The following is a 25590-nucleotide window of genomic DNA, read 5'->3' on the forward strand; positions in this document are numbered from 1 at the left end:
GTTATTTGTTTTTTATCTGAAATTCAAATTGGCTGTCATATATTTGTAATTGCTAAATCTGGCAACCCTGGATGGGCAGGAAAGAACAAAAATCCAGTGAGGTGTGCATTATTACTGTTACTGAAGCTATAGGCTATTGAGGACAGGAATTAGGTCTCACAGAGAATCTGCTGTGGACTTCAGATAATCCTTGGCAGGCCACTGTGGAAAATACAAGGTTCATGTTGAGATCCTCGTAAAACTTAAAATTAGCTGCATGAATGTGGACAGAAAATATCAAAGAAAGGAATATCTTAGACTTCAGCAAACCAGATACGACTACCTAAATACCATTTCTAACTGCTAGAAATGGTACATTCTAATTTTTAAGGTTAAATTGGACATTTTACTTCAAATCCATTTGGAAAATAATTGGGTTGGGATGGAGGACGGTCTTACCTCTTAACTGTTTACAGTAAACAGAAATAAAATCTAGAGGATCTTTTTTACTGATCAAGTCTATAGCACTTAGTGAATGCATTAGCTTTATAGGCTGAAATACTTTTCTTTTTGATTACCTGAGAATATGCAAGAAGAATGGGAATCGGGTTATTTCATTTTATTTTTTAAGGAATCAGGTTATTTTCTTAATGTCAAAACTGCACCTACTGAGTATAAATTTGTTATCTAGTTAAATTTGAACAACCTCTCCAACCTAAATTGGGTAATTCCAGAAAAAACTTCACTTTGGGGAATGCATTTTCCCATCTGTTCTCTTATTGATCATGCAAACTAAAAAAATACCCAAATACCCACTTTTTTTTTAAAGATGTATTTATTTATTTGAGAGAGAGAGAATGAGAGAGAGAGAGTACATGAGAGGGGGGAGGGTCAGAGGGAGAAGCAGGCTCCCTTACCAAGCAGGGAGCCCGATGTGGGACTCGATCCCGGGACTCCGGGATCATGACCTGAGCCGAAGGCAGTCGCTTAACCAACTGAGCCACCCAGGTGCCCCCCAAATACCCACTTTATACCACAGTATGTATGGGGGCTCCGTACATACTTTAATTCTTCAAATGGAATTATATATTAGTATAATTATTTATACACACCCTACTACATTAAAAAAAAGGGTCGGGGTGATTTTATCTGTGTATTTTATGGATCATCATGTGGTGTCAGGCAGAGTTGGCATCAGTTTTGTTCATCAAAGCTGCTTGTAGAAAGTGGCAGGGTTTGAGTTGGGCTTCTAGGGTGAGCCATCTATGAAAAAAAAAAACGGTCCCAATTATAATATGAATTATGTTCCTGTGGCCAACACAGATCTCCTTCCTCACTAACAGAATCCAGATTTTGTGCAGGGCAGCAATACAGCCAGACTCTAAAAACCCCTTTTCCCAGTTTTGCTGATATAATTAGAAGGTGGATAGAACCTGTTTAAAGAGAAGAGTGGTAACTGAGCTAGCATAACCATTTGTCCTTTGCCTTTCTCCTTATCTTGCCTAGAATGTGGACACTGGGCTTCAGGAGGTGTAGGCATTCTTTACCATGAGGATAAAAGCCACACATTAAGGATGGAAGAGCAGGGATGACATGTGAAGCTGCTGTCCCAGTTATGGCCTGCCTACTTCCCAAAGGAATATGTAGGTAAGAAAAATAAGCCCCTACTTGGTCAAGCCACAATGGTCAGATTTTTGTTACCCAGTGCAAAAGCAAATTTTGTTACCAAATGCAAAACCTAACTAATACAGTTGCTTCAGACTTAAACAAAAAAGGAAGCCTAAGGACTGGGCGGGGGGGGGGGGGTGGTGGTGGTGAGAGGGGAAGTAGAGTCATTTTATGTTGAACAACCATTTTTAAAAAACTTCCTCCTACTAAGTGGATTTTGGTGAATACCTTATATAGCAGATATCTTTTCTGGGATTTTTGATGTTGTTGCTCAATATGTGTGCTTATTATTTATCGTATTTTCATTTTTTTCCACATTACTCAACTCATTATAGTAATTATGGGGTAGGGCAGGGACAAAAAAGAATCCCAAAGCTGAACAAAGAAAGGAAGGGCCTTAGTCCTTCAGTGAGGCCTCTGCCTTCTGCCCCCACCCTTCATAATTTGTGGTATCACCAAGGAATGTGATCTGGGGGTAGACTCCCTACTGGATGTGGCCACACCTCCAAAGAAGGCAGTGTAGTGTCCAGGAGGATGAAGTTGATTGGCAAGAAGGAAACCAAGCTGTTTGCAAAAGGCACTGATTCTTAATGAGGAAACAAAGGGAGGACAGTGTTGGGTTGGCAAAGTGTCAGCAGTGAAGTCCATGGTGTGTCTCTATCTCCAGAGGGATTTGGAAATGCAAGCTTCATAGCCAAAGGGGCCAGCAGCCCTGTGTCCCAGCACTCTAGTAGGAGTGGCAGAAGGATGGCTACTCCCCACAGATCCAGTGACAGAAGTGAACAGGGAGATGACAGACAAAAGGGTTTGGAAGAAATCACATCAGGCCCCATGATATACTAGGTTTTGGTGTATGGGTCATACATGTAGGTGACAAAGAAGAAAGCTGCTGAGACCTTTTCCTAGCAACTGCACGATCTGCTCCCTATCTATATCTCCATCCCTGTCTTTCACCACTGTCAGACTTGCTCTCTATGTTACAGCTGCTTTGGCCCCTTTTCAGTTTCTCAGTTAGGCCATGATCCCCCCACCATAAGACGCTTGCATATACTGTTCTTTTTGCCTGGAGCTCTTTCTTCCCAGACATCCATGGTGGGCGCACCACCTTATTCCATAGGTACCCTTCCCAGTTAACACCTATTCATCCTTCAAGTCTCACTTCATCACTTCCTAAGGGAATCCTTCCTAGATCACCCAGGCTAGATAAAGTTCCTCTATGGGTTCCCACAGAACTCTGTTCCTTTCCTTTATAGTACTTATCTCAGTGTAGAATTATACAAATATGTGATTATTTGACTAATGTCTATTTTCCCCACTAGGCTAAAAGCTCCAACACAGTAAAGCTAGGTTTGTTTTTGCTCACCACCGTATCCCTAGTACTCCAGCACAGTGCCTGGCATATGGGAAGTGCTTAATAAATACTTATCTAAAGGAATTAACAAAACCAGACATTCATGGTTAAAGTAGAGATGATAATGTTAGCTATGTCACAGAATTTTATAAAGCCTAAATATGAAAGTGTTTTGTAAAGCATAAGGTGCCATTTAAAAATTATTATAAAAAAGATCCTTTGGTTTATACGATTCTAAATAAATGATTTTGAAGAAAAGGAAACTTTTTTTTTTTCCCCCTAAAGGCTTACCTGAAACTTTCTCCTCAAGGCCCGGGTCATTACTGGAGTCAGCCCAGTTCCTGTTTCCATATTTTCTTTATTGGTAAGTGGGGTTCCACCTGGGCTCCTGCAAAGGTACTGACAATATTAGAAGCTGTGTTTTATGCTAACTTTTCAAATGGATTTAGAAAGCATAAAGATAAGAGAGTGTATTACCTCTCTACATCAACTTTTCTAAGTAGTTTCCGCAGATCTATTTGGCTTTTACCAGGGGTACTGATGAAATAAAGATATAAAAGTTAGAGATTGCCAGACTTTATCATCTTTCCCAAAGCAAAGCAGCCATTTCTATAGGCAATGTCCTAGAAAGTAGTTCTATTTGTTACATTAAAATATAGCAGCAGAGGGGCACCTGGCTGGCTCAATCACTAGAGTTTGTGACTCCTGATCTCGGGGTCGTGAGTTCAAGCCCCACGCTGGGCGCGGAGCCTACTTAAAAACAAAAATAGCTATAGATGCTGATAGGAGTATAAGGTGACATAATTGTCCTAATAAGTAATAAGTAATTATACATATAAGAATCCATCTTAGGGAAAGACTCAGCTATGCACACAGATGGTGGACAAGGATGTTCACTGAAGAGTTAGAGATAAAAAAATCATAAAAAACCTAAATGTCTCAAAACAGGAGTTTATCCATGAAATTTGCATTTAATATACCATATATACAGAAAAAGTCAAAATGGTGCTTTAAAGTGATTTTTAATAAGATGGGGGAAAGTTCTTGACACATTAAACGGGAAAAGCCTTAACTGTATGTACAGTATGATTACACACAGGTACACAAACACGTACGCATGTGTGCACACACACGATTTCACCGAATCCAAGATATACTAGTTTTCATATTTTATTATTTCTGAAATTGGGCTGTTTTAAAAATCCTTTTTTTTTCCTTTTTTAAGTAATCTCTATCCCCAACATGGGACTCAAACTTATGACCCAAAGATCTTCCGACTAAGCCAGCCAGGCACCCCTAAAAAAATTCTTGATATTATTTCTTTTCCTCCCAAATCCATTTATTTTTATTTTACTTTATTTTATTTTATTTTATTTTTAAAGTAATCTCTGTGCCCAGCTTGGGGCTCGAGCTCACAACTGGAGATCGAGAGTCACATGCTCCACTGACTAAGCCAGCCAGGCGCCCCAAGCTACCACCGCCCCCAAATCCACTATTAAATCAATGATGTATTGTATAATAAACAGCATCATGAAATGGAAATAATAGAGTAGATACCTGCACAAAGACTAGAATGATAAACAACAGTATGTTAATAATAGCTATCTTCAATTATACAGTTATTTGAATGATTTTTTTTTAATTTTTTAAAGATTTTATTTATTTATTTGAGAGAGATAAGCAGGGGGAGGGGCAGAGGGACAAGCAGACTCCCCTCTGAGATCATGACCTGAGCTGAAGGCAGATGCTTAACTGACTGAACCACCCAGGCACCCCCGTTTTCTTCTTTAAACTTTTCTGTGGATTTCCAGTTTTCTACAATGAGCATATATAACTTTTAAAGTTAGAGATAAGCAAAAAAATCATTCTTTTAAGTAACAGTAGAGCATCACACAGTGTAGTTCCTTACATCAAGACATTTGTAACTCGAGTTGATAGCACTTTGGAGTTGGGCTTCAGGGTGACACGCTGCAGGTCAGAGACAGTAACTAGTGGACTCTGTGCCTTTGGTGATGGTACAAGCTTTAATCACAAAATGAGACAGTATCAAAAAACACACTTAAAAATATCATTCAAAATGTAAACATGCTGCAACAATGAATACTTGAATGCTGAGTATGTGTAAGATAATATCCACTACTCAATTTTTATTTCAAAGCTTCAAAGTATGTCTCTACTTCTTTAGACTAATGGTTGGTAGATAAAACTGCCTAATTAAGTAATTTTGGGATCTACACATTTTGTTGAGGAGATCCAAAACTACTCAATTAAAACATCAAATACTTACCAGTACATGAGACTTATGTTTATTTTCCAGAAAGGGACAACCAGGTTAAAAGCTGAAAGATCATGTGTATGGTCAGTGACATCTTACCTTCTTCCTTTCATCAAAACACTGTGTCTTCTTTAATTTCACAGTCAGTAGATCTTCAACTGTTATCTGCATGGGTCCCTCTTTTTTTAATGGTCCAGCCTTAAAATACATGGAGAGGTTAGAATTCCAGTTGTAACCAGGATATCTAGTCAAACGCAAAATCCAAATCTAGTTTTATTTTATTTTATTTTATTTTTTAAAGATTTTATTTATTTGACAGAGAGAGACACAGCAAGAGAGGGAACACAAGCAGGGGGAGTGGGAGAGGGAGAAGCAGGCTTCCCGCTGAGCAGGGAGCCTGATGTGGGGCTTGATCTCAGGCCCCTGGGATCATGACCTGGGCTGAAGGCAGACGCTTAACAACTGAGCCACTCAGGCGCCCCCAAATCTAGTTTTTAAAAACTCACTTAAAAACTAACTCTTATTTACCCTAGGAACCTATCAAATTCTTTTCATTAAAACAAGAATGATCCTGTTTTCAGTACCCATGGATGCTACTGCTATTGTAAAGTATACATCAAAATGTAAGGTTTTGACAATAAATAAGAGATGGGCCAGTTCCCTGTAACTATACATCTTCCTCAGGGGTCATGATAATAAGACAAGAGTTGAAGGGGTTCCTCACATCAAGGTGAAGTTTTGCTTGAATTACCTAAAAAGTTGACTCAGTTCCCGGAGAACAAGAATGTACAGTCAGAGGGATATACATTATGGCAAACATAATAATAGGCTCTGGATTTAACCCAGCCATTTTATTTATTTATTTTTTAAAGATTTTATTTATTTATTTGACAGAGAGAGACACAGTGAGAGAGGGAACACAAGCAGGGGGAGTGGGAAAGGGAGAAGCAGGCTTCCCACAGAGCAGGGAGCCCGATGTGGGGCTGGATCCCAGGATCCTGGGATTATGACCTGAGCCGAAGGCAGACGCTTAATGACTGAGCCAACCAGGCACCCCTAACCCAGCCATTTTAAACCAGATGTATCTGGAGTGAAAATTCAGCAGATTTTTAAACAGGGTCATGCTTATCTTAGTGATTCACAAATATTCCCTTGGTGGATAAGTAATTAATGGAGACTGGTCCTTCAGCTTAATGACATTATACTTTAGGATCCACCAACTCTTTTTATTCTGACTTTACTCACTAAGCCACCTTCTCTTCTTAATTTGGTTTCCCAGGGAGGTTTTTCTTTTGGTAAAAAGATATTCTGAGAAGCCATTAGGAATATTCTGATCTACTGGTTTTCATTCATTTATCCTTTAAAAAAAAATCGCCTTTCTTTCTAAATCCAGTTCCTACAGGCCTGAGTTTTTAAAAACATAATCACTGACATAATTAAGATACGGAATCAGAAAAGAAAAAAAAAATGCAGCTTTCCTCTCAAAGCCCTCAGCATCATCTCGAAAGGCCACCTTGCTTTACTCCTACATTTGACACTGGCCAAAACACGTCATTACGAGGTTGTTTCCTACCTGAAGTGCTTTAGTGCGATCAGATCTTCTGAGCGGCACAGGTGCTGTAGGTGGTGGTGGCGGAGGCAGAGGAGGAGGTGGCGGGGGTGGTGGTGGAGGCACAGGTGGAAGGTGGCTGGATGGCTGTGGCAGCGTGGGAGGAAGTACAGCTCGAGATTCTCCAAGGGTGGTTAGCGCACAGGCGGGCACATTTGTAAATGTTTGACCACAGCTTGGGCAGGAAGATTTTTCAGAGACAGTCTGTAAGAAAACATTACATTTAGCAAATGAATAGCAGATTAATTTGGTTCTTCTGGCTCAGAGTCATCGAGATAATAGCTACCATGTATTGAATGCTTTCTCAGTGTACTACGTGTTTTTAGTATTTTCTCATTTATCGCAAGCCCATTCACTCACTCATCCATTCACTCGTGTATTTGTGTGTGCAATATGCCAGGCACTGTGGGTACAATGTGCACCCTGTCTGTGACATCATGGAGCTGACAGTCTGGTAAGGAAGGCAGACATTAAACACACACACACCTAGAACAAAACAAAATAATGCTTCAGTGCAAACAATGAAGTGTGCTGTGGGCATGAATAGTGAGAAACCTGGAGAGAGATATTTAGCCATAATCTCAAGGATGAATTGCAATTTATCAGATCTCAAGGGAGATAAGGTTTGGGGAAAAAGACTCCCCCTCCCCAAATTCATATGTTGAAGCCCTAACCTTAGTCCCTCAAGATGCCTTTGGAGATAGGGCCTTTAAAGAGGTGGTTAAGTTAAAACGAGGTCGTTAGAGTGGGCTCTCATCCAATTTGACTGGTATCCTTATAAAAAGAAATTTGAACATACAGGAGAAACATCAGGGATGTGTGTGTAGAGAGAAGACCATCTGAGGACACAGTGAGAAGGCAAGCCGAAGGAGAGAGGCCTAAGAAGAAACTAACTCTGCCAACACCTGGATCTCAGACTTTTAGCCTCTAGAACTGTGGGAAAATAAATTTCTGCTATATAAGCCACCCAGTCCATGCCACTTTATTATGGCAGCCCTGGGAAATGAAAAATAACCCTATGGAATAAGATGGTGTATTAGTTTCCTATGGCTTCTTTATCAAATTATCACAAATTTGGTGGCTTAAAACAATTGGAATTCATTTTTTTCACAGTGCTGGAGGCTAGAAGTCTAAAACCAAGATGACAGCAGGGCTGTGCTACCTCCCAATGCTCTAGGGAAGACTCTGTTCCCTGCGTCTTCCTGTTTTTGGTAGCTATGGTCATTCCCGAGCTTGAGACTACATCACTCCAATCTCTTGCCTGTGCTCCCACTGCTCTTCCTCTCCTGTGTGTGTGTGCTCTGCTCTCTCTTTTGTAAGGACATTTGTCATTGGATTTAGGGTCTACTCAGATAATAGAATATGATCTCCTTATTTCAAAATCTTTAACTTAAGGGGCACCTGGTAACTCTTGATCTCGCGGTCATGAGTTCAAGCCCCATGCTGGGTGTAGAGATTACTTAAAATAAAAAATCCTTAACTTAATTACATGGGCAAAGACCCTTTCCCCAAATAAGCTCATATTTATAGGTTTCAGGGATTAGGACTTGAACATATCTTTTGGAGGCCATTGATTCAGCCCACCAAAGATGATATCATCCTCATTTTTAGAAGAGGAAACTCAGGCCTAGATGAGTGAGGTGATTTGCCTTTCTTCCTGTCTAATTCATCTTGAGGTACATATTCTGGGACAAGGGTGTAATCCCAGAAGCTCCACTGCAAACCAACAAGCGCAATGTTTATTTTTTGAGCTTTAGACATTGAGAATAGGGGCCTTACTTAGGGGAGTTTGGAGACGGTGGATATTTATGGCTTTTTCTGCCTCTATCAGTCAAGAAAATAGAAATCATCCTGAGTATTTAAAAGAGGGTGAAGGTAGAGGCACCTGGGTGGCTCAGTCATTAGGCATCTGTCTTCGGCTCAGGTCATGATCCTGGGGTCCTGGGATTGAGCCCCACATTGGGCTCCCTGCTCCGTGGGAAGCCTGCTTCTCCCTCTCTCACTCCCCCGTCTTCTGTTCCCTTTCTCACTGTCTCTCTCTCTCTCTGTCAAATAAATAAATAAAATCTTAAAAAAAAAAAAAGAGGGCAAAGGTAACGTGGGAGAGTTGGTTACATTGATGGTGAAAGAGCTGAAAACATACAGGGAACATTGAGGCAGCCCAGAGATTAGCAACAGCAAAAAGCCATGAATACCCTGAGGCTGGAGGGGAAAAGGGAAGAGCAGTATAACCAGATCTCTAGAGGTGGGTTAACCCAGACAATCAAGAAACATGGTAGACTTACCTGGAGGGAGCTGGAGTGAGGGAGATAATAATCATCACTGGAGAAACTGCCCAATGCAGAGAACAAAGGGGAAAAACACACTCCCTCCATACGGCCACCAGTCTCTCATCAGTGTCTCCCATTAGCCAAGCACAACCAGAACCAGGTGACACAGAGCTTGGGACACACAGCCTGCATGGGTTAACCCCAGTGCAGTGCAGAGCAGAGCCTTGAAGCCTAAGGAATAGATCTGCGGGCAAACAGGCCCAAGACTAGCACCTGCCTGTAGCCATTCCTCCTTCTGGTGAAAGCAGCATGCTGGTATTCCTATGGGGGATAAACCCTGCCCTCCCTCCCTGACTCTGGATTTCTTTTTATTTAACAATACCAACCTTCAGTGTTTCCTGGAGCTTGCATAATTCACTTTCCAAAACGCAAAACCGTTGTTTTAGACTGTGAAGTTCTCGGTGGCAGAAACAGGATGGAAAGATGGTGTCTTTCAATACTTCTAAACTCTGAAATTCAAAATTAAACAAGTCTGAAATCTATAAGTAACATGATCAGGACAAGAAAAAAGAGAGAAAAAAGCGGTTTGATGTATGTTTTACAGAAGCAAAGACCTACATGACCCCATAATTTCATTTTACCTGAGCTTAGCTTTAGTGTTGTGCTGACCTGAGCACACACACATGCGAACACACATACCAAGTATGCAGAAAAACCATATTGCTGAAAACAGGTATGTCAAACCCATACCTGGGCCATGCAGTTCTGGCACCAGTGGTATATAGACCACATTCTATTTGTCCAAAGTTTTACAGTATCTTTGATATTGGGAAATCTGAAGTTCCAGGATGGTCTTAGCCAGCTTCTGCTAAGGGATGTATCTGCTGAAGGAATAACCACTCTGTAGGAAAAACAAAACCAAACCAATAAAAAACTCCTGAGTTGGATTAACAGCTCTATTTATTTATTTATTAAAGTATTTTTAAAAAAGATTTTATTTATTTGACACAGAGAGAAAGAGCACAAGCAGGGGGAGCAGCAGAAGAAGAGGGAGAAGCAGGCTCCCCACTGAGCAGGGAGCCCGATGCGGGGCTCAATCCCAGGACCCTAGGATCATGACCTGAGCAGAAGGCAGATGCTTAACTGACTGAGCCACCCAGGTACCCCAAACAGCTCTATTTAAATAACAAGCTAGTTAGGGGGCGCCTGGGTGGCTCAGTCAGTTGAGCATCGACTCTTGGTTTTGGCTCAGGTCATGATCTCAGGGTCGTGAGATCGAGCCCCATTTCTGGCCCTGCACTCAGCGGGAGTCTGCTTGGGATTCTCTCTCACCCTCTGCCCCTCCCCTCACTTGCTCTCTCTCAAATAAATAAATATTTTTTTAAATTATTTTTTTTAAAGATTTTAATTATTTATTTGACAGAGACACAGCGAGAGAGGGAACACAAGCAGGGAGACTGGGAGAGGGAGAAGCAGGCTTCCCGCCGAGCAGGGAGCCTGATGCGGGGCTCGATCCCAGGACCCTGGGATCATGACTTGAGCCAAGGCAGCTGCTTAACCGACTAAGCCACCCAGGTGCCCCTCAAATAAATAAATCTTTAAAAAATAAAATAATTTGGGCGCCTGGGTGGCTCAGTCGGTTAAGTGTCTGCCTTTGGCTCAGGTCATGATCCCAGGGTCCTGGGATCGAGCCCCACATCGGGCTCCCTGCTCTGCGGGAAGCCTGCTTCTCCCTCTCCCACTCCCCCTGCTTGTGTTCCCTCTCTCACTGTGTCTCTCTGTCAAATAAATTTTTTAAAAATAATAATAATAATAAATAAAATAAAATAACAAGCTAGTTTTATAGTATGACTCAGGAGCAGAGACTACCTAAAGCCAAATTTTTCATTAAATTCTAGATTTCCAAGATGTACTTATGCAACAATTTATTTTTATTTTTTTAAAGATTTTGTTTATTTATTTGACAGAGACAGAGACATAGCAAGAGAGGGAACACAAGCAGGGGGAGTGGGAGAGGGAGAAGCAGACTCCCAGCGGAGCAGGGAGCCTGATTCAGGGCTCTATCCCAGCACCCAGGACCACGACCCAAGACGAGGGCAGATGCCCAACGACTGAGCCACCCAGGTGCCCCCAACAATTTATTTTGTAAATAAATAGTATTAAATAAAATAAACAGTAAGTAAAGAGGCATCAGGGCTTCAGTAATGAACAAAATAGATGAAAACCATGCCCTCATTGAACTTACATTGTCTTGGGAGAAAGGTAAAAAAGTAAGTAAATTAGTAACATTTATGGATTGTTAGATAGTGAATAAATGCTATGCGGAAAAGGATAGAGCAAGAGAGAAATGTTGGGTGGAGGTGAAATTTTAGGTAGGGTAGCTAGAGAAGTCTCACTGAGAAGGTGACTTTTGAGAGAAAACATAAACAAAGTAAAGAAGCTAGAATACAGGGGTGCCTGGCTGGCTTAGTCGGTAGAACATGTGACTCTTGATCAATGGTCGTGAGTTTAAGCCCCACACTGAGCCGTGGAGCCTACTTAAAAAAAAAAGAGGAAGAAGAAGCTAGCAATACAAATATCTGGGAGAAGAGCCTTCCAGGCAAGGGTAATAGTAAGTGCAAAGGCCCTGAGATAGCAGCTAGTCTGAGGTGTCTAGGGAACAGCAAGGAGGCCAGGATGACTGGGGTGGAGAAACTGAAGGGTAGGGGATTAGGAGATAATGTCAGAGTCAGATCATAATGGCCTTGTGAATCATACAAAGGATTTTAATTCTGACTCTGAGAGAGGAAGACATTGGAGAATTTTTATTTATTTATTTTTATATAATCTCTACACCCAACACGTGGCTTGAACTCATGACCCCAAGATCAAGAGTCACACACTCTTCCAACTGAGCCAACCAGGTGTCCCAGGAAAAACATTGGAGAGTTTTAAGCAGAGAGGCAATATGACATGTTTTTTAACAGGCTCACTCTGACTGTTCTGCAGAAATATGCTGCAGAGGGGCAAGGGCAGAAGCAGGAAGTCCAGTTAGGGACTGTTTTCAATATTCAAGAGAGATAAAGAAGAGTTAAGGATAATATGATGGTTAATGCTTTTTTTTTTAAAAAGATTTTATTTATTTATTTGACAGAGAGAGAGACAGCGAGAGAGGGAACACAAGCAGGGGGAGTGAGAGAGGGAGAAGCAGGCTTCCCGCGAAGCAGGGAGCCGACGCGGGGTTTGATCCCAGGACCCTGGGACCATGACCTGAGCCGAAGGCAGACGCTTAATGACTGAGCCACCTAGGCGCCCCTGGTTAACACTTTTTGAGGACGAGTTTATTTTAAAATTTTTTCTGTAAAGAGAGCTATAACAACAAAATGTATACTGTACGTCATTGTGAAACCCAGTATCCTAGGCTTCCTATAACTTAGAGTCTCGTTCAGTAACATGTTTAAATCTGCATCCCAGAGACTAACTGACCAAACTTTACCAAAACTAAGATTTAAGTTCCAGTCATACACCTCTTTCATCACTTAGTTATCAGAGTTATACAATTAAACTGACTAGGGAAGGAGAAAATAGTTACTGTGCACCTCCAATACAATTTCTTGTGATTTGTACTTCATTTAAACTTTTTTTTTTTTTTTTTTTAGGATTTTACTTATTTAGGGGCGCCTGAGTGGCTCAGTCGTTAAGCATCTGCCTTCGGCTGAGGTCATGATCCCAGGGTCCTGGGATCGAGCCCCACATCGGGACACCTGCTCCGCGGGAAGCCTGCTTCTCCCTCTCCCACTCCCCCTGCTTGTGTTCCCTCTCTCGCTGTGTCTCTCTCTGTCAAATAAATAAATAAATAAATCTTTAAAAAATATATATTTTATTTATTTATTTGAGAGAGAGGAGTTGGGGAGGGGCAGAGGGAGGTAGAAGCAGACTTCCTGCTGAGCAGGGGGCCCAGGAGAGGACCCTGGGATCATGACCTGAGCTGAAGCCAGATGCTTAACCAACTGAGCCACCCAGGCGCCCCTAAACTCTTAAAACAATGACCACCACATAAAATTTAGAATGCTCAGTCAAAATTTAATTTCTGATGAGGGATGAATAATATTTTAGTGTAAGTATCCTGTAAATGTTGCATGGGACAATATTAAAAAATATTTTTTATCTGAACTTTAAATTTAATTGGGCATTCTGTATTTTTATTTGCTAAATCTGGTGACCCTGTCCTTAACGGATCAGATTTTTAGTATTTTTTCTTTTCCACACTTATGCCTTACCTTTCTGGTGAGGGTGGCGGAGGAGGAGGGGTAATTAGCTTGGGCTGAAAGTGAGAGGCTTCTCTTTTTTTGAATAATCTTTTTGCTTTGGCTTTTAGCTTTCTTCTTCGTTGCTTGAACTTCGGCATGATTTCTGTAGAGAAATTTTTTTTTTACATTTTTTATTTTAGAATAATATATACATATAGAAAATGTAAAAATCTTAACTGTACAGTTCAATGAATTATCCAAGTGAACACACCCTTGTAACCACCATTTGGTTAGGAAATGAATCGCTACTAGCGTCCCAGAAGTCCCCTAAAGTGAAGAAAAATTTAAAACCAGATTTTAAAGTTTCTTTAGAGACTTGGCTTTGGCATTACATCGTTCTCTAATTTTGTTTTGCTTGTCTTGCTTTTCTTCATTAAGTCAAGTGTATTTCCATTTCTTGTAAGAGAGAAAATAGCTACAGTTGGGTTATGGTCAGTTATTAAAAGAAGTTTCTTTCCAGTAACATTTACTGAGCACCCACTGTGATAGATGGAGTTGGTAGAGGAAGAAACAAATTTAACCATTGAATGTCCATTTGCTTTTGGGCACCTTCACAAATACTTTCTCAGTGAATCCTCACTACCCTGCAAGATTTTATCCCTGAGGAGGAGGATTTTTATTCCCATTTTTACATTAAGAATAAACTGAGACACAGAAAGATTATATGATTTGCCAGTGTAATGTAGTAAATAAATCTCTGAAGACCGTGTTCTTTCTAACACTCTGTGGTGCAACAGTTGATTAAATAGGTGATATACAATGTAATAGCAGTTACCCCAAATATTTCAAAACATTTATTTTAAAGCATTTTAAAACACTATCTAATGTATTTAGATTTTAATCTAGATCCTTTTCTGAAGAAAATTAAGTCAGAGCTAGTGTGATGTGAAGAAGGGCTTTGCTGGTCGCTGTTGTTGCTACCTGAGGAACAAAGATGTCATTATTCAAGTAAGCGGAACTAAAAATGGTCTGAGGGGCTGGGCCTCCTTCCCTTCAAACTCACATTTGAATAGGAACAATTGGCCTTTAAAATACACATTCATTCCACTTTTGTTCACCCAGTAACCTTTCAATACTTGGTATGCAGATCTAGGCTTGCTCAGCTCTCAGATTGCACTGGCTGACGAACCTCCTTTTTTAACTGGCTGTGGGTTGTAAAAACTCCGAAGTGGCTTACTGCAGTACCAAGAGCTTTGGTCTTGCAGAGGGTACCCCTAATGGCAATGGGTGACAGGGCATATTACCAACAGCCCTTCTAGGAGGAAGGGTTCTCAGTAGCATCTTATTGAACTAATGCCAGGTCTCAAACTAGCAGTTTTCCTTAATTGTTCTTAGAGACATGGGAGATATACGCGAAAAAATAGTTAGCTGACTTCACTTGTATTATATCACTTCTTCCTGCTGAAATAATGAAAGAAGGCTAAGCAGGTATTATTAAATTACAAAGGATATCTAAAGGATTCATTGATTTTTTTTTTTAAAACAACACAAAACTAAAATACTCTGAATGAAGATGTTTAGGAGAGCCTCAGAGGAAGCAGCAATCTTGCTGTTGCCTGAAAAAGAAAGATTAAACCTCATCAAATCCATGCCCACGACTTTCTATGGAGAGATGTTACTGAGAACCTCTACCCAAGGTCCAGAGTTCACTGGGTGAAATCTGCAGAATCTGAGACTTCCATGGTAACTTCTTCCTTGTCTTCCATCTGCCCCTATGCAACCCTCCCCCATTCTGTTCCCTCTCTCCCTTTGATGTCTTTTATTAGACATCAAACTGACACAGATAAGTGGCCTCCTGCCTCTTTTTTTCCCCCTATATTCACCAATCTCTCAGTTAGAAAAATAGACTTTAGAAGGGAGATGGACATTCTGCCTTAAACTTGGTAGACCGGCTCCATACCTTTCTCTCCACTCCAATGGTGTGCTGGGGTTGGCAACAACTGATATATTTTTAGGAAGTCTGTGAGTTAGTTCTTAAACTCATCCACCATTAAAATTAAATTATATAAACTTATAATCAGGTAATTTATATTTAAGATGGTAATAAAGGGGCGCCTGGGTGGTTCAGTTGGTTAAGGGTCTGCCTTCGGCTCGGGTCATGGTCCCGGGGTCCTGGGATCGAGTCCCACATCAGGCTCCTTGCTCAGCGGAGAGCCTGCTTCTCCCTCTGCCTGCCGCTCCCCCTGCTCATGCTCTCTCTCTCTCTCTCACTCATGCTCTCTCTGACAAGTAAATAAATAAAATCTTAAAAAAAATAAAATGATAATAAATATGATGCAAAACTCATCACTTCCTAATGATTTTACTATTATCTATGCTCTTGCGGTTGTTTACCTTATTGTATCTATATAGTGAAAATGCTATAAAATGCTCATTTCTTTTCAATGCCACATTCAGTGACTTCACATTGAAAACTTGAAATTGGCTATGATGGGAGTGTTTACACCATGGATATTATAAAACACCACAAATCAGGGCTTGATTCATTATGTTGTTGATTGTTAAGGGAGTGATAAAGAAAATGTTAATAATGCAGATCAGATTTAAAAGCATATCTTGGGGGCACCTGGTTCACTCAGTTGGTTAAGCATCTGCCTTCAGCTCAGGTCATGATCCCAGAGTCCTGGGATCGAGCCCCATGACCAGCTTCCTGCTCAGCGGGGAGTCTGCCTCTCCCTACCCCATCCCCCCAGCTCCTGTGTGTGCACAGTCTCTCTCTCTTTCTCTCAAATAAATAAATAAAATCTTTTTAAAAAGTGTGTATCTTGTTTGTAGTTGTTACATTATAAAAAGCATAAAATAATTGAGTAATATTCCGGTATTTGAAAATGATTATTCGATTCATCAAAGAAGTTGCTTACATAATTGAAATGAAGTTCCAATATAAATCTTTGGTTTGCTTTATCTTATTCCATAGAGTAAATGAAAAGATCAACTGACATTCCTATCAGGACTATACTTGTTTATAAATTGGAACCATAGCAGGGCATCTGGGTGGCTCAGTCCGTTAAGTGTTCAACTTCTGATTTTCGCTCAGGTCATGATCTCCGGGTTGTGAGATCAAGCCCCAAGTGGGCTCCACGCCCAGCTCAGAGTCTGCTTGAGGTTCTCTCCCTTCTCCTCTGCCCCTTCCCTCTCTTGCTCTCTCTCTCTCTCTAAAATAAATAAATAAATAAATAAATAAATAAATAAATAAATAAATAAAATCTTAAAAAAAGTAAATTGGAACCATAGCTTGGCTGCAGATACAAGAAGTCTGTAAAAATCAACAACAGTATCCTCTGAGAATCAACTGTATATGAAATTTATAAAAACATTATAGGGGCGCCTGGCTGGCTCAGTCATTAGAGCATGTGATGCTTGATCTCAGGGTTGTGAGTTCAAACCCCATGATGGGTATAGAACTTACTTAAAAAAAAGCATTATATATATTATATTATTGTTTATATTTTTTTTATTTCCTGTTATTAGTAAATTTATAATAAAATTATGCATATGTATCTATTAAACATTTATTAGCACACTATTGGTCCAATCCCTTCTGAAACATAACAAAAAAAGGCAGTAAAGGAGCGGTGAATATATTTCCCTTTCTTTCTTTTTTATTTTTTTTAAAGATTTTATTTATTTATTTGACAGAGAGACACAGTGAGAGAGGGAACACAAGCAGGGGGAGTGGGAGAGGGAGAAGCAGGCTTCCCGCTGAGCAGGGAGCCCAGTGTGGGGCTCGATCCCAGGACCCGGGGATCATGACCTGAGCCGAAGACAGACGCTTAACAACTGAGCCACCCAGGTGCCCCCAAAATTTTAATTTTTATTATTATTTATTTATTTATTTTAAAAAGATTTTATTTATTTATTTGACAGAGAAAGAGACAGCGAGAGAGGGAACACAAGCAGAGGGAGTGGGAGAGGGAGAAGCAGGCTTCCCGCCAAGCAGGGAGCCCGATGCGGGGCTCGATCCCAGGACCCTGGGATCATGACCTGAGCTGAAGGCAGACACTTAACGACTGAGCCACCCAGGTGCCCCAAAATTTTTATTTTTTTTAAGAAATCTCTACACCCAAGTTGAAGTTGAACTTATAACCCCAAGATCAAGAGTCACACATTCGACTGACTGAGCCAGCCAGGTGCCCCAAGGAATAGTGAGTATAACATAATGTATAGAGTTGTCAAATCACTACATTGTACACCTGAAGCTAATGTAGCTTTGTGTGTCAGCTCTACTTCAATTAAATTAAAAAAAAAAAAAAAAGAGGGGTGCCTGTGTGGCTCAGTTGGTTAAACATCTATTTTTTTTAATAAAGATTTTTATTTATTTATTGAGAGAGAGAGAATGGTAGGGAGAGAGCATGAGAGAGAAGAAGGTCAGAGGGAGAGACAGACTCCCTGCTGAGCAGGGAGCCCGATGCGGGACTCGATCCTGGGACTCCAGGATCATGATCTGAGCCGAAGGCAGTCGCTTAACCAACTGAGCCACCCAGGCACCCAATATCTAACTACTGATCTTAGCTCAGGTCTTGATTTCAGGGTCATGAATTCAAGCCTCACATTGGGCTCCACACTGGGCAAGGAGTCTACTTAGAGAGAAAGAGAGAAAGAGAGAAAGAGAGAAAGAAAGAAAGAAAGGAAGGAAGGAAGGAAGGAAGAAAGGAAGAAAGGAAGAAAGAAAAAGGGCAGTAAGGAATAAAAAAATCATAAACCCATAAAACAAAGAATGGGAGCAGACTATGGGAGATGATTAATGTTGACTAAATTATGGAAAATGGAAAGCAGATGGATGAGTTGCCAGAGCAGAAGAGAGCGGAGCTTTGACTGCTTGTGGTAGGGAAGCCAACTGGAAGCAAGACAATTCTCAGAAACTTTAAGTAAGAGGATTCTGGACTTGAAGGCACCCAGAACCTTGAAACTTTGGGGTTAAAATAGGATTAATTAAGTCTTTATAAGGATTGGATAGGCCTCTGGAGTCTGTCTTCCAGTCTTGTAGCCAGGCAGCTCCTGGCATTTATGTCCTCTCCAGTAAAGATGGATAGGTTTATTCTCTGGAGAAGGTGAACCATAGAGGTGCTGAATAGTGGGCCATGAGGCATAGCAATAGCAGAGTCATGTGTCATCATTCAGAAGGTAGGGGGTGATCCTGAACTGAAAAGTAAGACTTTGCAATCCCTTTCCTCAGCTCAGTCCCCAGAACACAGGCCACCAGTTTTAATTCCCTGACTCAAACCCCCATACCTTTCACTTCCCCTTGAAGAAGACTAGAAGATTCCTCTGCAGGGAAATTGACTTGCCTGAGAAAAAGGACATACAGATATTGACATTTAGGGTCTCCCCCAAATGGCCAAGTACTTGATCATTTACCCACTGGGGTGTCCACAGGTTGATAATATCCACCTCCTGTACTTTGAGCTTGCAATTTTTTTTCTTTTTGGTGCCTTCCTCTGACCTGTAACAGCCAAGGATCATCAGTCACTTTAGGAAAGTCTCTAACATTAAAGACAGAGACCAAAATACACAGAGAGGGGAAAAAAGGATTTCCATTTCAAAGGAAATGGAAAGAATGTAGGAAGCAGACCCGGCACCTGGGTGGCTCAGTTGTTAAGCATCTGACTTCAGCTCAGGTAATGAACTCAGGGTCCTGAGACCCAGTGCTGGTTGGACTCCCTGCTTAGCAGGGAGTCTGCTTGTCCCTCTCCCTTGGTCCCTCCCCCTCCCTGTGCTCTCTTTCTCTCAAATAAATAAATAAAATCTTAAAAAAAGAAAGAATGTAGGAAGCAGAAGAAAAAAAATTTTTTTCAGAAAATGAGACACTGCATTCATGAACAAGAAGGATGAGAAAAAACTCTTAAAAATTAAAAATAGTAGAAATTTAAAAAGTGTAATACAGGGGCACCTGGATGGCTCAGTTGGTTAAGCAGCTGACGCTTAATTTTGGCTCAGGTCATGATCTCAGGGTTGTGAGACTGAGCCCCGCATCAGACTCTATGCTGGGCATGGAGCCTGCTTAAGATTCTGTCTCCCTCTCACTCTGCCCCTACTCTCGCCCTCTCTTAAAAAAAAAGAAAAAAAAAGGAATACAACAGTTAGAATATAAAAGTTTTAGGAGATGGCACCTGGGTGGCTCAATCAGTTAAGCATTTGCCTTCAACTCAGGTCATGATCCCAGGGTCCTAGGATCGAGTCCCACATAGGGCTCCCTGCTCTGCAGGGAATCTGCTTCTCCCTCTGCCCCTCCTCCCGCTTGTTCTCTCAATCTCTCTCTCAAATAAATAAATAAAATCTTTATGGAAGAAAAAGTTTTAAGAGAGAACAGAGAAATGGAGAGAATTTTGTCAAATAAACAATACAGAAATATTCTCTAGAATTGAAGGGCTTGAATTTCCAGATTGAAATGGTCCACTCAGTATAATGAATAAAAGAAGATCCACACTGAGGTATGACATCACAAAAATAAAGTGAGGGGGTCCCTGGGTGGCTCAGTTGGTTGTATCTGCCTTCAGCTCTCACAATAATTGATTGGGGTCAGGGGATCGAGCCCCGCGTTGGGCTCTCTGCTCAGGGGGTAGTCTGCTTCTCCCTCTCCCTCTGTGATCTCGCTCACTCTCGCTCTCTCTGAAATAAATAAAAATCTTAAAACAAAACAAAACAAAACAAAAAAAACAAAGAGGAGATTCTAAAGGCTTCAGGAGAGAGAAAACAGAATAGAAACATGACTGAGAAGAGAATAGCATCAGACTCCAACAGCCACACTGGAATTCTGAACGAAAAAGTTTTCAATCCTGGAATTCTATACCTGGCCAAATGTTCAGTTAAGTGTGGGCACAGAATTAAGATAGACAATAGCAATGTCCAGGATAATGGTGAAAGAAGGAAAGAAAGAAAGAGAGAAAAGGGAAAAGGAAAGAAAAGAAAAAAAGAGAAAGAAAGAAAAAAAGAAAGAAAAGAAATAGTATTGTAAGCATGTTATTTAGAAACATTGAGGCAGGGGCGCCTGGGTGGCTCAGTCATTAAGCATCTGCCTTCAGCTCAGGTCATGGTCCCAGGGTCCTGGGATTGAGCCCCACATCGGGCTCCCTGCTCAGCGGGAAGCCTGCTTCTCCCTCTCCCACTCCCTCTGCTTGTGTTCCCTCTCTGGCTGTGTCCCTCTCTGTCAAATAAATGAATAAAATCTTAAAAAAAACCCTGAAAAACATGGAGGTAAACACCTGAAACAATTACAAGAATGGATAGTATTGCCCTTGGCAACTTGGAGTCAGGATTATAGAGAGATGATTCTGAAGACTGCCATTGTTTGTTTGTTTCTAACTATAATAAGCTCTGTAGTAGTATTTGACAGTTAACCTCTGGTATATATTATTAGCTAGAAAAATAAGAGTACCATCATTCTGAAACTGGGCCTTCTCTTTCTCTTCTCACCCTTTCCTGGTGGTTGTTCCAATTCCCGTGCATTCAAATTTCTAAAGAGTCCTACACAAGTTCATGTATGCCATTTTGGAGATTATTTTCTTCTTTCTTTCTTTCTTTCTTTCTTTTTTTTTTTTTTAAAGATTTCATTTATTTATTTGACAGAGAGAGACACAGTGAGAGAGGGAACACAAACAGGGGGAGTGGGAGAGGGAGAAGCAGGCTTCCCGCTGAGCAGGGAGCCTGATGCAGGGTTTGATCCCAGGACCCCTGACCTGAGCCGAAGGCGGACGCGTAACGACTGAACCACCTAGGCGCCCCTGGAGATTAGTTTTCAATGAAAAAAAAAATCTAGGAACTAAATCATATTTTCTCCTTTTTCTTCTCTCTCTCTCTGTGTGCGTGTGCGTGTGTGTGTGTGTGTGTGTGTGTGTGTGTGTGTGTGTGTGTGTGTGTGTGTGTGTGTGTGTGTCCTGGTCTCTGGGTCATTGTTACTCTAATAACCTTCTAATTAACTACAGTAATTAATAATTGGCACATGCAGAGAATTCAGAGAATATGTCAAATCTGTCAGAGTAAAAAGGTACAGTCTGAGATAATTCCTAGATTAGTGTTCTATTCAAAAGTAATAACCGTGCTTCCAAAAATGAAAGATAATGAATTCCTACCTCAAAAAAGACAGAAAACTCAACAAGCTAAAGTTTGTTATTACCATTGCTTTATTAAAAGCATAGATATTCTGCAGAGGATACTTGTCTGAAAGAATATCTAACAGTGTTCCTCGAGGTTAAAACACATATACTTGTCCCCTTTCCAGAGGAGTAATGAGACATACAAATTCTCTTTGCTGGACTAGGTGGGATTCCAACTACTAACACTAGATAGCAGTTCCTTTTTTTTTTTTTTTTAAAGATTCACTTTATTTATTTGAGAGAGAGAGAGAGAAAGTGTGAAATGGGGATGAGGCAGAGGGAGAGAAGATCCAAGCCGACTCTAGCTGAGCACAGAGCCCGACTCCAGGCTGGATCCCACCAGCCATGAGATCAGGACCAGAGTTGAATCCAAGAGTCGACAGGCAACCGACTGAGCCACCCGGGCGCCCCTTTTTTTTCATGATTACTTAAAACATTTTTCCTATTTTTTTTATGGAAAAGTACTCTTCCTTTTTACCTGCCTTGTTTTGGAAGGAATTTAAGGCTGATTAAAAACAATCTGTACTACCACGCACAAAAAGGTAGGTGAGGAAATTAGGATACTGTATTATAGAATAGAAAATATATAATATGTATTATATATTGCACTTATATACATATATTAATATACATAAATTAGAAATATTTATCTGATTAATTCATCCTGTCTCTTCTTTCTATCCCTCCCCTTTCTGTCCTGATTTCAGTCATCTTTCCCATTTCTTATTTTTGCTATATAGTCTATTTCCCCTACTCTTTATTTTGAAAAATTTCAAACCTTGAGAAAAAAGAATTCAAGAAAAAGAAATAAAAAAATAAAAAATAAAAGATCATGCTAATTCTGGAAAAAAATACTCATTATTCACCTAGATTCACCAATTGTTATCTGTTAACCTTTCTGTATAGGTGTGTGTATGATATATATTATGCACTATATATATAATTTACATAATAAGTGTATGTAATATATAAATTTATATTTTATATGATTTTATATATTATATATTATACACATACACACCCCTAAACAGAAAGACAGCAAATGATGAATCTAGGTAAATAATATGAGCATCAATTATACTATTTTTGTAAATTTTCACAAAGTTTGAAATTTTTCAAAATAAAAAATATGATAGACATACATATATATAAATATATAACATATATATACACACAAATAATAGTTTTTAGTTTTTGGCTGAGCAGTTAGTTGCAGACATCATGATACTTCACACCTAGATACTTAGTACTGAGTTTCCAAACATGGACATGGACTTTCTCCTACAAAAGCACAATAACAGTCAGGAAATTTACGCTTGATAGTACCTAAGAAGCAGTCCATAATTACCCCAATCACCTCAATAATATCCTTTACAGCTGCTCCCTTTCCCTTTCCACACTGCATTTAACTGTAGTGTTTTTTTAAGTCTCCCTTAATCCACAACAGTTCCCTAATCTTTTCATGTAGTATTTGCCTTTCTTCCTATTTATATTTTTGAAGACTCCAGACCAGTTGTTTTGGAAAACGTCCCTCAGTTTGAATTTGTCTGACTATTCCTCTAATGATTCTCCTGACTTCAGTCTTTCTCCTTGCCAATCATTTTCTACACAGTTACTAGAGTTAGTTAAAAAAAAAAAATCCTGATATTCCCTTGCTTAAAAGTATTTGAAGATTCCGGGCGCTTCGGTGGCTCAGTCGGTTGAGTGTCTGACTGCAGCTCAGGTCATGATCCCAGGGTCCTGGGATCGAGTCCTGCATCGGGCTCTCTGCTCATCGTCTGCTTCTCCCTCTACCCCTCCCCCAGCTTGTGCTCTCGCTCCTTCACTCTGTCTCTCAAATAAATAAATAAAAATCTTAAAAAAAAAAAAGGTATTTAAAGATTGCTTTTCATCCCCTGGGTGAACTAAATTCCTTACCATACCTTTCAAAGATTGTCACAGTTTAGTCTGATGGCCCTTTGCAGCCTCATCCCTTCTAGTGATTAGTGGTTTGTACTTCAGGTATGCCAAACACCAGATACTCTCTACAGTATAGTTGTCAGGCTTTCCCTATGCTTGGGGTATCCTCCTTCAAGTCAACTTATATAGCTTCAAGATGCTGTTACTTTTTCTCACAGATATTTGTTGAATGCTGATAATCCACCATGGTTGGTAGGTGTGGTAATACAATTCCAAACAAGGCCAACGTAGTCTCTGTCCTAATGGAATTTATACTAAATTGAAAATGTCAGGGGCGCCTTGGGTGGCTCAGTTGTTAAGCGTCTGCCTTCGGCTCAGGTCATGATCTCAGGGTCCTGGGATCGAGGCCCACATTGGGCTCCCTGCTCCACGGGAAGCCTGCTTCTCCCTCTCCCACTCCCCCTGCTGTGTTCCTTCTCTTGCCGTGTCTCTCTGTCACATAAATAAATAAAATCTTTAAAAAAAAAGAAAAGAAAATGTCATCTCTTTTGTGCTTCTATAGCACTTTATACACACTCTTATTATAACATTTGTCGTATTGCATTGTAACTTTTGTTTGCCTATTTATCACCCAGCTGGACTGTGGGCTTTTCAAGGTTAGGATAAATTTTATTCATCTTTGTTTCCCTGGGACCAAGAGTGTAGCAGGTATTAAATAATTTTCATTCAATAAATGAATGAAATAAATCATTCCTGCTAAGTGTTAGCTAGCAAGGGATCTCCTTTTAAGTTAAGGAATATGCTTTACTATAATTACATTTTGTAAACTCTCTCAGTGAGGGAGGTTTTTAATTCTTCAAATCATACACCTTCATATGGTTAAAGGATGGCTCCAAAACTATTTCCAGTAGGAAAGTGCAATAAATAATACGGTAAGAATTACTCTATATTATTCTATATTACTCTATTACTCAGTTGGCACTGCTGCTTCTATTAAAACTCCACCCAGTGACAAATGCTTTTGGTCAGGGGGTACTTCCAAAACTGTGACAGCAACGGAAATAACAATTGCATTTCATTACCCTCTTCATAAAACACATTTTAATGTAGGTTCTTACACTTTGCCATTAACAGCTTTCAGTCAATTAATCAATTTCCATTACTAGTTCATTACTCTTGAACATTCATAGGGTATTTCTGGTACTTTAATTTTGTTTTACGCAGTGCAGCAATGCTTTTTTAGTTCCTGTTTTGTTTCTCTGAAGAGTTTGCAGCTCCCTAAAACGTAGTCCAACACCGTATTGGGCACAAGTAAACAGGGCACACTTTTAAAATTGACACTCTCACAAAACGTCAGACGGTATTAAGAGCATATCAAGGAACAGAGTAATACTGCCTATCAAGAAATATATATTCTCAAACTTCAACGTGTATAAGAATCACTGGGGGTGGGAGATCTTGTTAAAATTCATATTCTGATTCAGTGGGTCTGGGTGGAGTCCGATAATTTGCATTGTTAACAAGAGCCCAAGTGATGCAGATGCTGTTGGTCCCCGGACAACACTGAATAGCAAAGATCTAAAGGAATGTGCAAAAGGAAGGCAGATGCTTTGCTCCAAAACATATTTTGCAGAGCGTTAATTAAATACAAGTGTGGTTAGGGTGGAGCCAGGCCGAGCACTTCTTACCCAACCTCAAACCTCCTCTTCCCAGTTTATCTCCCCGAGTCCAGCTGAAGTCCCCACCTCCATAAATCTTAAGAACACAAGCAGCAAAGGCCCAGCTACTGAAGACGCGAGCCCAGGTAACAAAGGGAGATCTCCCTGCACTTACAAGTCTAAGAGCCCCGGAATAGATGGAGTCCGGGTAGAGGCCTCTCCTTCGCCATAAAGAAAGATTTAAAATTAAAACCTTATCATAGAGGGACCAATCATAGCAAAGGTCTCTCCATGATTCGCTCTCTGAGTAGTGTCGGAGCACAGTCTGGTTTGTGATTGGTTAAGAGGTCACCACGTGCTGGCCAATGAACGCTGAGGCGCTACTTGTACGAATAAGTGGAAGGCGGGAGCGAAGGGGAGGGGAAGCAGGAGACCGAAGAAGGTGTGTCACGTCCCCTCTGCTGTTTGTGGAAGCTTTTGTGTAATTGGTTGGCTCTTC

General features: G+C 40.5%; 1 protein-coding gene across 5 annotated transcripts; it reads right to left on the reverse strand.

Annotated features, from left to right (window-relative positions):
• Nucleotides 1–878: 878 nt before the first annotated feature.
• PRR11 (proline rich 11) lies at nucleotides 879–25399 on the reverse strand. 5 transcript variants are annotated; one of them, XM_027567610.2, is made up of 12 exons: nucleotides 25267–25294; nucleotides 18833–18884; nucleotides 18674–18729; nucleotides 13412–13544; nucleotides 9903–10053; nucleotides 9539–9661; nucleotides 6847–7086; nucleotides 5373–5471; nucleotides 4908–5020; nucleotides 3476–3535; nucleotides 3290–3386; nucleotides 879–1242 (listed from the first exon to the last, which is right to left on the reverse strand). In XM_027567610.2, exons 4-12 carry the CDS (start codon nucleotides 13537–13539, stop codon nucleotides 1174–1176), a joined length of 1080 nt encoding a protein of 359 aa, XP_027423411.1. In that variant the 5' UTR covers nucleotides 13540–13544; nucleotides 18674–18729; nucleotides 18833–18884; nucleotides 25267–25294; the 3' UTR covers nucleotides 879–1173. The 5 variants fall into 5 exon arrangements, with proteins under 5 accessions (XP_027423411.1, XP_027423410.1, XP_027423409.1 ...); XM_027567609.2 differs by lacking the exon at nucleotides 18674–18729 and having other exon boundaries at nucleotides 18800–18884; nucleotides 25267–25308; XM_027567608.2 differs by lacking the exons at nucleotides 18674–18729; nucleotides 18833–18884 and having other exon boundaries at nucleotides 25267–25399.
• Between the last annotated feature and the right edge of the window lie 191 nt (nucleotides 25400–25590).

This window comes from Zalophus californianus, chromosome 16, assembly GCF_009762305.2.
Source record: "Zalophus californianus isolate mZalCal1 chromosome 16, mZalCal1.pri.v2, whole genome shotgun sequence".
In the NCBI taxonomy this organism is placed as follows: Eukaryota; Metazoa; Chordata; class Mammalia; order Carnivora; family Otariidae; genus Zalophus; species Zalophus californianus.

Coding starts and splice junctions, on each gene's coding strand:
- PRR11 (XM_027567608.2), bottom strand. CDS start 13,539: ATGCCGAAGTTCAAGCAACGAAGAAGAAAGCTAAAAGCCAAAGCAAAA. Junction 7,087..9,538: donor AGCTCCAGGAAACACTGAAG/GTTGGTATTGTT, acceptor GTTTTCTTACAG/ACTGTCTCTGAAAAATCTTC. Junction 3,387..3,475: donor AGAAAAGTTGATGTAGAGAG/GTAATACACTCT, acceptor GTACCTTTGCAG/GAGCCCAGGTGGAACCCCAC.